Source organism: Sinocyclocheilus anshuiensis, unplaced genomic scaffold (assembly GCF_001515605.1).
Source record: "Sinocyclocheilus anshuiensis isolate Anshui unplaced genomic scaffold, SAMN03320099.WGS_v1.1 scaffold804, whole genome shotgun sequence".
NCBI lineage: Eukaryota > Metazoa > Chordata > Actinopteri > Cypriniformes > Cyprinidae > Sinocyclocheilus > Sinocyclocheilus anshuiensis.
In genome coordinates, this window is record NW_015557098.1 from 91,892 (window position 1) to 104,909 (window position 13,018).

General features: G+C 38.9%; 1 protein-coding gene across 1 annotated transcript in view; it reads left to right on the plus strand.

Annotated features, from left to right (window-relative positions):
* Positions 1-8,106: 8,106 nt before the first annotated feature.
* Positions 8,107-13,018, plus strand: part of LOC107677481 (atrial natriuretic peptide receptor 1-like) — a 108,504-nt gene continuing 103,592 nt past the window's right edge. The window contains exons 1-2 of the mRNA XM_016472402.1: positions 8,107-8,713; positions 9,149-9,925. Of these exons, the coding sequence (XP_016327888.1) occupies positions 9,178-9,925 (748 nt within the window). The 5' untranslated portion in view covers positions 8,107-8,713; positions 9,149-9,177. The remainder of the gene's footprint in view (positions 8,714-9,148; positions 9,926-13,018) is intronic.

The following is a 13,018-nucleotide window of genomic DNA, read 5'->3' on the forward strand; positions in this document are numbered from 1 at the left end:
GGGACCGATGTGATTGGCTGTGCTGTGGAGGAAAGGAAAAGTAGACCTAGAACGGATTGGCCATCGGGAGCACCCGAGCTTTTCCCGGTGTGCCGATTGTCGAAATCCCACCACGCCCCCACATATTAGTGTCTGCGCTATTTCAGTCCAAAAGATATGAGCGATAAAAAATGTCTTTGTACTCGTTTACACTAGAGTTACGGGTATCTTTTAATCGCCTCTACTTTACTGTAGCGCATGGGAAACAAACACTAAAAGCCAAGTGATGAAATGGCGCTAAGTTACCTGATTAAACCGCGCAGCGCAAGAGAACAGCTGGACCGCACCGGACCGGTGTCTCGCGCCCGCACAGCACTAACAACGACTGTAGCTCGACCCTTTCACCACACTATTGAAGTGATAATAAGCAGCGCTTGCCCATTTGAATTCCACACACGACACTTATATTTGAACAGTAAAGTCTCTGTAATGAAGCTAGAGGAAACCAGATTGAATAGCACCGACCATGTAAACTGTACAAAACTGTAAATAAGCAATTTAATCCACAGCACCACACCTAGGCTATTTAACATGCAGTTACTGACACTGTAGAAATATGGCATTAATGATAATTATTATTATTGTCACGAAAATTATTATAAGCTAATTATAGCCTATTAAATATTGGGTCACTTTTATAAAGGTTTACTAATACTATACGGTTAACTCTGGATTCAAGAATTAGCTTTTCATTAAGGCATACAAAGGAGAATTTAATAGTTCAAATAAACTTTAATTACAGAAAAATATTAATTCAATAATTAAGAGCCTGCAATATAATGGAATATTAATAATTTTAAATGCATTTTAAGTATTCAAAAATATCATTTGTTTTCGTCCGTTATTTATTAATAAATAATTTATTTATTCCAATTGCCCTAACCCCAGCAAGACATTTATGGGGGACTGTGTGGGCCAGATGAATTTTAGCACCAGTCCAGCCCTGATGATTCTCCTCTTCTATAGGACCAGAAAGACCTTCTAATAATAAAACTATTTAAAATAAACTCCTTAAGGGAGCTGTATATGCTCAAAAGTTGTTGCTGCTTCTGGAAACCTGTTTGCTTTGACTTCATATATCTGGTGTTAATGTATTTATTAGGCATACAAAGGAGAATTTAATAGTTCAAATAAACTTTAATTACAGAAAAATATTAATTCAATAATTAAGAGCCTGCAATATAATGGAATATTAATAATTTTAAATGCATTTTAAGTATTCAAAAATATCATTTGTTTTCGTCCGTTATTTATTAATAAATAATTTTTCATAATCCGGGCCTGCTCATGTGGGCCGGAGTGTTTAGGCAGTTTCTGGATGACAGAGGCATTGATGCTCCACTCATGCTCCTCAGACCTGAATCCAGTTACATTTAGCAGACACTTTTATCCAAAGTGACTTACAAATGAGGACAAGTTGTTTTGTATCAGAGTAGCTGGCAAGCAGCACCACAGACTGTCCAGGAGATTACTGATGCCCTGATCCAGGTCTGGAAGGAGATCCCCAGGAGACCATCCACTATCTTATCAGGAGCATGCCTAGACGTTGTTAGGAGTGCATATACAGTAAGTCAAGATTTCCCTTCATCAAGATCCAATGTGTGATTTAAGTGTTCCCTTATTTTTTTTTTAGCATTGTATTTACATAGTGAAAGACACTAAATATCACAGTTTTGTTTTTGTTTTTTAATTGTATTTTTAATTCAGTTTTAATTTTATAATATTTGTCTCAGTAGTTCTAGACTGAGTGGAGTGAATGAGTCTTCACATAAAAAAGGAGTTCAGTTCCAAGTTCCACAAATGAGCAGCTGGGCCTTTTTCTGTCATGGTGACTCTTGTGGGAATAATGATGTCTGAAGGTAGGGTTGGCAAATAGCAAGGACAGGCAGAGTGGAACTGACAGTTACTATTAAATGAACAGAAATCTTTTTTTTTTGCCAGATGAAGACGTCACTCTAGCAACCACCTAAACATTTCACAGAGGCTGCTTTTACCATCATATCGAAGAATTTCGTAAAGCCTTGGTTATCTGGAAATGATACCCAAAATGACATTGTCACTGCAGCAAGCAAATTGATTCTTTATCCCGCTGTGCAGAGATACAGACCAGTGAAGAAGTTCTGCAGCTGAATTTTCAAATTTTCAAAGTTGGCCTACAGCAGAAAGAAGCTACTTCTATTTTTTTTGGCCAAACTTCAGACAGTTTTAAAGGAGTCATTGTTGGCCTTTGCCTTTTGTCTTGGTGGCCAGACCATTTAAGTACCTGAAAATGTCAGCCAAGTATAGAGCGATTTGCTGAGCCTGCTGAAATCATACAGTTGGTCTACAAGGTTGAACTATGAATCCATGAAAATTGTTCTCACCTCATAATGCAAATGAAACAGATGAGTGAGAACTTTTCCATAAGAGAATTATTGCACTTCTGTGTGTAATGGAAGCTGGCGTTGTTCACGCTATATCCTTGTATAAAGATGAAAACCGGAGTGTTTGTAAAGGTGACACTTGATATAGTTCATCTTTCCGACAACTCAATCCAACACAGACATTTCCTTTGCGACCAATCCTTGGCGACGTGTGTATCAGAGCCTCATCTTTGCTGGAAACCACAAACTGTTGTATTAGTTGTTAAAGGTTTGCAAAAGAAAACTTATCCTTGATTTTGCCATCACAGTCAGACGTAACCCATTTTCTGTCATCTATTCTGTGCTAAACTGTATTATTAGACTGAGGAATCAAATAGAGTTGGTTAACTGCTTTCTTTGCCAGCATAACACTGACCATAGCTTTGTCAGCAGGTAAAATTACATCCTCCCTGATTGCATGTGGCTTGCTAGCCATTACTTTTTCCGTTCTCCTTCAGCTTATTTTCAAAATTATTATTGGTGGCAAACTGCTTGGGTTTCAGATTGGTTGGTTTATACGGAGCCCCCGAAAGCAAGGGTGTACAATCCTGCTCTTGGAGGGCCACTTTCCTGCAGAGTTTAGCTTCAACACACCTGCTTGGAGGTTCCTAGTTATCCTGAATAGCTGGTTTAGGTGGGTTTAATTTGGGTTAGAAGCTGAACTCTGCTGGACAGTGGCCCTCAAGGAGCAGGATTGGACACCCGTTGTCTAAGGGACATAGTGTCCACTTCTGCTCCTGGAGGGCCAATGTCCTGCAAAGTTCAGCTCTAACCTAAATGAAACACCTCAACAAGCTAATAAGTCTTCAAGATCACTAGAAACTTCCAAGCAGATGTGTAAACTCTGCGGGAAAGTGTTGGGGAAAGAAGAAGCTAAACCTTCCAGGAGCAGGTATTGGCACCCCTGCTTTAGGGGCTTTGTAGGTCTCAAAGCCTCATTAGCTAGCAACTTTAGCTAAAATGTATATATATCTCACTGTAGCAGAGATTAACTGCCTGTAATTAATAAAGGCCTGAACTGCAAAGGCCTTGGTGTAGTTTATTTTACATGTTCTGCTCCATCTAGCACACAGTTGAGTGTACAAGCGTTTCAAACTATACTTTATTGATTTGAGCACTTTAATCATTCATGAATGGACAACAGTGTATGGACAAGTCTGCATATCCACAGAAATCGAGCTGCACGTGGATGATGTATTCTCAATTGATTCATTGTGAAATGTTAGTCCCTTTTCTACATTATTTGTCTCTTATAAATCCTCTTATGATGTACCTATAGACCCAGCAAATACAGATTAATTGCACACATCTGGGTAAAACCAGAGATAAATTGTGCTAGATTTTGTGGTTATGAGCTATGATACTATTCTTGCAGTGTGCCTCATGCAGGTGTGCAGAATAGAGATTTCCAGGATAATTTTTGACATCAGCTAACAGTTGCATGGATGATGACCACCCATATCCAGCAGCTCCTCAGGGCTGATAAAATGATGGTAAAATAGTAGTCAGACATTCTCCCTGATGAGGAAGCTATAGCTTACTTGCCTTCCGGTATTTTCACTAATAGAGAAGGCTTTTGGGTCATTGAGGTTATGTACAGCAAAATGGAGCTGTCAACTATCAGTTGGTTTACACCTTTTAAAAATTGAGCCTAGCAATTGGTGACCATGTCCTTAACAAATTTCATATTCAGTGGTAGTTTTTGTTTCACAGAAATCCATACTTATTTAACTTGAACTGGCTTTGTACATGTTCTTTCTCCAAATGAGGTTAGACCAAGGTTATCTGTCACATGATCATGTAGTTAACTCGTATCAGATTAAGTGGATATTCTGAAGACAAAGCCACAATTCATTGAATCATGGTTTCCTGAAGCTAAATAACAAGAAATTCTGAAAATGAAACCTAAAGTGAAGACAGTAGTAGTCTGGTCTGAATTTAAAATCTCACATTGATCATTCAGACTGCACTTAATCTTTTTATTGCAGGAACATTATACTATAATCAACATTTTGCCATATTTAAAACTGCCATATTTACTCTTTACAAGATAATACAAAATTATTTAATGAAACCCATAAAAGTTAGTGCTATTGACATGGATGATACTTCATATTGTGTTGCATATTAAGAAGAGTTTTTAAGCAATCAGACTTACGTTTTTGCCTGGTGGACGATAAAATCCCTTAAGCCAGTGGTTTCCAAACCTGGTCCTGGAGTACCTCCAACAGTACTTACTTTAGATGTCTCTCTCAACTGGCACAACCATTTCAGGTCTTGAAGTCCCTACAAATGAGCTGATGAGTTGAATCAATGTGTTTTATCAGGGAGACATGCAAAGTGTGTAGAGTTGGGGATACTCCAGGACCTGGATTGGGAACCACTGCATTAAGGCACAGTCACATTAGCATGTTTTTTATGACAAAAAGGTCCATTGTCCACTGTCAATAGTGTAGTGATGCACAAAGTACTACTCACACAGAAATCACTTTTAAACCAAGCAGCCTTCTGTTGGTCAAGGTGTCAAGTTCACATGAAAAGCTTGAATCTGATGCAAAATTTCCATGCCCTTACACAAAATTCTTGAAAATGCAATGTTCTTCAAGACTTACATTGAAGGAGGGATCTGAGTCATGTCTAGAAGACCAGAATATCATAGAGATTTGGGGGTTAACCACCGTAGCAACTGCATAGCAACACCCTGGCAACCATCCACAATACCTTAGCATCGTATCAGCAATATGCAAGTGCCTTCAGAAAATGTGATAATCTAGTGTGACAGTAAGGCATGTTTAGAGTTTATCTACAATTCAGATCACTTCTGGTTTGTAACAAGGCAACTAGCCGATACTGGTTGCCATGGTAATCTTGAGTATGAGTAGGACTTGTGCTGTAAGAGAGGCCACAGGTTATTTTTGTGTGTGTACTGTGATTCAGACTATACCAAGAGCTGCTGACATCTCTTCCCAAAGTACACTTGCACCACTTCTGCCTAATGATTTTGTACCAAAGCAGCAAAATAACCATGTGTGAAAGCGGCAGTTAACCAACCTAACACCAGATCTGTAGTGTAAAATAACCTGACGATCAGAAAGGATGTTATTCCACAGAAAAATCTTTTTTTTTTTTCAATAAATGGACTTAAAGGTGCTTTGAGGAAAAGGGAGAGGGAGTCGAGAGTTTCCTCCCACGTACACGCGCAGGAAGTCACTACTGAGCAGATGCAAAGCGTCATTATGGGCCTGACTTATTCGTGCTGAGGTAATGCAGCAGACCACATTTTGATCCAGATGAGAGATTAGATGTGAATGAAATGTTTACACAGCTATTAAGATCAAGACACTTGACACACTCTCACACAAAGGCACGTCCTCCTTGTTCATTTCCGCACCGTGATTCCTGACCTCTTCTCGCCGCGTCGTGAGGTTTAGAAGCCAGTGACCAAAGAGCACAAAAAAGGATGAGAGATCACTCCAAACATCAAACATCCTGGAAACAGAGGGAGGAAGCAGTTTCATTAGGCCATGGAAGAATTCAGACCAAAACAAAACAAGCAAGAACAGTTTGTGCGTATTTTTGCGCGCAAAGGAATGTGTGTAGGCTGTTCCGTTTTTACCATATAGTGATTGTATACGTCACTGGTAAAGCTCACTTGTGTTTGTTTGTAACAAAGAAGAGAACTTTGAATGTGGAGGATTTATTGGAGGTTGAACTCCTCTAAGTTTGAGTGAGTAATACAGAAGAACGTAGGAAAGGGGGAGGAGAGGGAAGAGATGAGAGGAGGTTACCTGTAATAACAACCCTGGAAATGCTAAAAAGAGAGAGGCTGTGTTCTAAATGGACTAATGCGTACTGTGCAGTATATACTGCACACTGCCTACTAATTTTTACATTTAGTATGTGAAAGCTAATGCATTATGCATAAACATTTGAAAAAAGAGATGTAAACTGCTCACCTTTTAGACGAAAATTACTGTTTTGAAAGCAAAAACGGCCACCTTCGTAATTTGTGGAGATCTATCTATCTATCTATCTGTCTGTCTGTCTGTCTGTCTAGTAAAACATTAAATCATATATAAAATAGCTTATTATTTTACCAGAATTTCTGACGTTTTTCACCCATGAGATGAGACATGATACATATGTTATCATTTTATTATGTACCAAGTGACATCAACTGTTCATCTCTGGGGGAAAAAAATAAAATAAAAATGCCTTTAAAAAAAATAATAAACAATTTAATCTATAGCCACAAATGCAACTTCCGGTTCTTTCGTGAAGTAAGTGTGCTCTGATGTACTATACATTTTGGTAATAGGCACAGGTATTACAAGCATAAGGGAATTTTATACTGCACATATATATTGCAGAAATAGCAAGAGTAGCATGGTAGTAATCGAGCATTGTCAGAGAAAGAGCGAATGACCGAATGAGTAAGGGTGCAACATATCCTGTTTTGGAAACTCTAGCCACTGGTATGTGTGTGTGGTTGACCGGATGAGGTCAAAGGTGCGAGGGGGGTCCGGATCAGAAGCATGGGCAATCAGAGAATGAATGGAAGGGCATTTGGTCGGCTATGTCACAAGGACGGTGGCAGAAGTTTAAAAGTAACAAATCGGCCCTCCTGGAGGCGGGGAAAGTGAAAGTAGCTCACAATTGATCAGCTGTCCAGCCCTCCCTATGCTTCTTTTTTATGACCAGCCATAACCGGGAGGTGCTGGCCTGGTGCGCAGCATGTCTTTCCCGGTTTCACTCTGTGTACGGGAAGCCAGCAGCTGAAGTCCTCCCTGTGCTTTATTGATCTGGAAGTTGTTTGTCAGGGTGAGTACTGCTGAGGACGTGCAAGATGAGACGCTCCCGCAGAAGGCCAAATGAAGAAGAGAACAGAGCAGAGGAAAGGACGGAAAAGCCAATAAAAGTGCAACGGACTACACAAAAATAGCATGTTTTAATTGGGAGGAAGTGGGCGAAAAATCTGGAACAATGAGGAGGAAGAAAGGCATGTGATTAAAATGCCGGAGGTCAAAAGGGACCCCACCTCACCTCGCCTCTCACCAAACACTAGCACAGTGGCAGGGACAACACGACAAGTCTTGCTTTCTCATCTATCCAGCGAACTGTTTTTCCTGTGTATTGCCATGCAAGAGGTCAAGTTATTGTTACACAATGATAAAGTGGCTGCTCATCCTGTGTAGGGCACAGTGATCTTGTAGCTACAACAAACATATGTCAAGCAGCAATGTAATTCCTAAACAAATGATTAATTCACAATTACTGAGCCACAAATGTCCTAATCAGTCAGTATTCATTTAAAACACACACACACACACACACACAATATATATATGACCATAAAAGTATATGGTTGTAGCCATTTATTAAATATTGGGGTTAAAACAAAACAAAAAAAAATAAAAATAAAAATTAAGAATGAATGTTCTAACGTTTTATCTATCTATCTATCTGTCTATCTATCTATCTATCTGAGGTTCTGATGACAGAATGGGGTAATGATGCCACATGGCTGCGCAACAGTGCTGTAAACATTCTTTCTACACCTCTCTTTCTCCTCCTCCTCCTCCTCCTCCTCCTCCTCTCCCGCCTGCACTTAGACTCGCACACTGTGTCATTCCCTCTCTCAGTTCACTCCTCCTCCCACCTTGAGCTTCACGTCGCTTTGACTGACCCAACACTCAGTGGATGAGCCTTAGGGGAGAAAAGCCTTCAAACACAGACTGTGCCTCACAATAAACTCACACGTTTCATGTTATTTGATAAAATCTTTGCGTTTTGCCTCATGAAGATTCGAGTTTTGTAGATGCAAACGTGAACGTAATTTTTACGTTGATTTCACTTTTGTTGTGCCATCGCGCGCATACTGAATCAAATCCACACCCGCTGAGATTTGCCCATCTTCTCCAGTGGGGAAAACAGCAAGGAGAAGAGGACACGTTCAATAATTTTTAACTAAAGAAGCCTCGATACTCATTAACAAAGTTTCCAAGAAATTCACATGCGCACCAGGAAAGGGAAAGATTTCCTCTTTACGAATCCCGTTTCCTCAGCACGTTCGGAGAAAGAAGTGAGCTTGAGAAATCATGCTGGTTTCTGTGGAGAGGGACAAGATACTAAAGCTTCACTCCTGTAAGTTGGATGAGTCGGTTTGAGCTGTAAAAATCGACGCGTTTTCTCCGAGAGACACGGATTTTAATTTACAGAGGAAGGCAAGGATTACAGAGGGATTATGACACCAAATGACGACCTAATCTGTGGTAAAATATTATTTAAACTAATTTTATTGTTTTTGACTGTTGAAAATTATGTTTTATATCAAAGGTGTGTTTTAATATATTAGGTTGAAGTGAGAGCGCGCTCTTGAGTCCCCGTCGACTACACTGGTAAATGTTGTTGAACGCCAGAACGCGTCATATGCGTTTACTATTACACAGCGTAGTCTTCTCAGTTATGCTATCATGCAACTCTCATTTCTCAAGAGAACAACTTTTTCTTAGTGTGAATAACTTTTTAATTATCTGAAGAATCTTTTGCACTGAAGAAACTCTAACACTGCTTATTGTTGTAGCCATTTTTAGCTGTATACAGTTTATTTTCTTGTTTCATTTCTGTCGACAATAACTGTGAATGGTGGGCATTTTCAGTTCTGCTAAAAGTATGTCTCAAGTGTGTCTCTGTTTTGATGTTTTCAGAGTCTTAGTCCTTCCCATCCATTTTGAGAATGGAAGTGTTCCGGATGGGGCCGCTGAGGCTCACTCTTCTAGTTCTGCTGAGCGGTGTGTCATTTGGAGTGGTTGAACTGGAGCCGCTTGCTCAAAAGCAGCCTCAGTCACTCCATCCCCATCCGCCTCAACAGAACATCACCCTGGCAGTCATCCTGCCTCTACACAACACAGAGTACCCCTGGGCATGGCCCCGGGTTGGCCCTGCCTTGCACTGGGCCCTGGACAAGGTGAACTCTGACCCCAACCTGCTGCCAGGCTACCATCTACAGCTGGTCTTCAACAGCAGCGAAAACAAGGAAGGAGTGTGTTCGGATTCAGTGGCTCCTCTCGTGGCCGTGGACCTGAAGTTCTCATATAACCCCTGGGCTTTCATCGGGCCGGGTTGTGACTACTCTTCCTCACCTGTGGCCCGTTTCACCACACATTGGGAGGTTCCGATGATCACAGGTGGGGCGAGAGCACTGGGTTTCAATTTGTACTCTTCCATCACCAACATCGGCCCCACGCACAAGAAGCTGGGCGAGTTTGTGGTCAGGATGCACCGGCATTTCGGTTGGCACAAACATGCCATGCTCATGTTTAGCGATAATAAGAACGACGACCGGCCGTGCTACTTTGCCGTGGAGGGGCCGTACACACAGATGCGAGATGACAACATCACAGCAGATGACATGGTGTTTAATGAAGATGATGAACCCATCCGTTATGAAGTGCTTCTCCGGGACATCAGCCAGAAAGCCCGTGGTAAGTGTAACATGCGGTGGGGTGGGGACGGGAGGTCAAGGAGGAATGAAAGGCTGGTGTTAAATGTCACATTTGTCAAATGTAAAAGCTCTTGCTCACATTATCTGGCTGTCATTGGTTTGAAGAAGCTCATCTCATTGTCTTCGGCTTGGACTTGTTTCATGTTGTCATTTATTGTAGTACAACTATGTTCCCACAGCAGCATAATACAGTTGCCAGTCCCATTTGGAGAAATACCCTTGTGAAAAAGAAGTGTGCTTAATTGTACTGAATGCACAATTGGAGTGTTTGAAACTTAAAAATATATTTCTGTCAGGACCACTATCGTCAAAGATGATTGACAATTAGCATACAGTTTGGATTGGCGGTATGGTTCCGTTCTGGGCAAGAACTCCCTGCGCATCCATGCAGCCTAGCATGGATGAGAGCAGGGAGAGCAGCGATAACCCCCCCAGGGTAAACAGAACAGAACCAACATAAATGTATTGCAGATATCGTTAAAGTTCAATAATGTTATGTACACATTTTAGAATTAGTCTGATTCAAAGGAGAATCAGAAGGCTGAATCCTGACTGACAGATGAGTTGGGGATGGAGAAGGGTAATTAGCTATTGAGCAACGCGAAAACTGCTGATACTACTGCGGGACCTTATATATGAATACTTAGATAGGTGTCGTATTCCTATAGGTAGATGGGGATCAGCTGAGAGTCAGCTGATGCGAGCTTGACTAACGTGACCTGCCAGAACTAACGCTACACTTGATTTTTAAAAACGTAAAAGCAGAGAATATAGTATTAATGAAGTAAAAGGCCATTTGAAGAGAGTACACTTTCATGCACTTTGTAATAATGTCAAATTAAAATCTTAAAGTACATTTTAAATCATGTTTTAATAATCTTTTGTAATGCTTTAAAGTACAATTATTTTGAAGTGTTGACTTAACATACTAAAGCTTATGTAAAGTATTTGATTATAATTCTGTAATGTGTTAACTGTTAGCGTCAAATTAAAATTAAAATTTTAAAGTACATTTTAAATCATTATGTTTTAATAATCTTTTGTAATGCTTTAAAGTACAATTATTTTGAAGTGTTGACTTAACATACTAAAGCTTATGTAAAGTATTTGATTATAATTCTGTAATGTGTTAACTGTTAGCATCACATATAGTTAACTGCTAACTGTTATTTGATATTAAATTTAAAGTAAATAAATTTAAATGTACTAAATTACTACTTCATCATTACAAAATATGTGTAATTACAAAATATATAATCAAAAACACCATAGAAGCAATCTAAAAAACACAATAGAATTAATTATGAAAGTCTTACATAGCAAGTCTTAGCAAGTTTACTTAATTGCATTTAATATAAATTTGAACTATAATACATTTTTAGTGGGTCAAAAACACTCGCAAGTTTACTTAATTGCATTTAATATAAATTTGAACTATAATACATTTTAATTTATGACATGCAGTTAGGTTTCTGAAAACATTGCTTTCAGTTTATTTCTTTTAAAGTTAAGTTTCTTTTAAAGTTATTTCCATAATAAGTACTCTTTTTAAAAGTATGATAAAGTGTCTTTTTCACAAGGGTATGGTTGTGTTCGATTATGAAAGAGACTTGAATCATAATCAGACTCACTACTTGAAATATAAAGTCACAGTTTTTTGAGAGATTTTTGAGAGTAAGTTCAGTTGATAATGTGCTTTATGAATAGACCTGCTGTCATCACGTCATTGATATGCAGTACATCTTACATAATTTCATTCCTGTCTATCACTAATGTGAGTGCTACAAACCTCTCTCAGATTATGAAAAATGAAAAATATTGTGAGGCTGGGGAGTTTGGAAAGGATTGGAACCAGTGTTTGGAAATGCCAAACAGTTGAGAATAAGAATCAAATCCATGAAGACAAAATTAGTTTTGATATTTGCTACAGGTATATGGTTTTCTTTCTCTGTGGTAACATGCATTATTATATGAGTTGGAGAAGAGGATTGTCTCTGATGCCTGTCTATGCAGACGTTATTTTATCCATTCTTGTCACCCTTTAAATATACTATACTATTTGAGAGTCACACCTGGTATAAAAACTGAATATATCTCAAACATTAGCTAAGTTTAGATGCAACCAAATAATTCATTAGTAATGGGACTGAAAATTCTTTATGTAAACAAACACCTCAATCAATTGATCTGAATGAAATTTCAATAGGATTGGAATGGGTGGTGCACACTTAAAATAATGTGATCAATAGGAAAGAATTTAAGCACAGAAATGCTTGAATTTGACAGTTTTCTCAGTCAAAATCAAACCTACCTTGTGTACATGCAGAGTGCTGTGATATGTATGTTTTCAAACGTTTTATGTCTTATGAGCATGCGTATGTTTAAGTAAGTCTTATGTTACAAACTGGTAAATGGAGACTGAATGCTTACTAAATATTTGCTAAAAAAAAAGCTCTTTTGATGTATATGTCAGCTGTCTTTTTATGATATGTCATCACGATAAAAAGTACAGTTATACTAGCAGTAGCTCCGGTAACATTCACTTTGGCTTTATCTGGTTCTGAACATGGCAACTGCGCTTATGTTGAGGTTTTGTTTGGAATACATGAACTAAAAGTTTAGGGTTCATGTGAACAGAAATTTCAGAATCTGAAATTGGATTGGATTCATCCAAACATACATAACTATTGACTGCATGAACATAGCCAACTTGTTTAATCGTAAAAAAAAAAATACAATTTACAAAAATACAAATAGTACCATTTTCTTTCTACTTACTGAATGTCAGCTTCTATTTGTTCATGGAGTTGTGTACTCTCAAAATATGTTTAAATGAGTAAATAAAAAATAATTACAACAAAAAGTATAATAAAGATAATAACTAGGGCATTGCTAGGTATTCTAGGTGGTTATTTTGGTGTTACTGCTGTGGGGTCAGTAGGATATTCTTGGTGGTTGGTAGGGTGATGGGTAGGGATGCTCCGATCCGCCTTTTTCGCCTCCGATACCGATTCCGATACCTAGGGTTCAGTATTGGCCGATACCGATACCAGTGAAGTTTTTTTCCCTCATT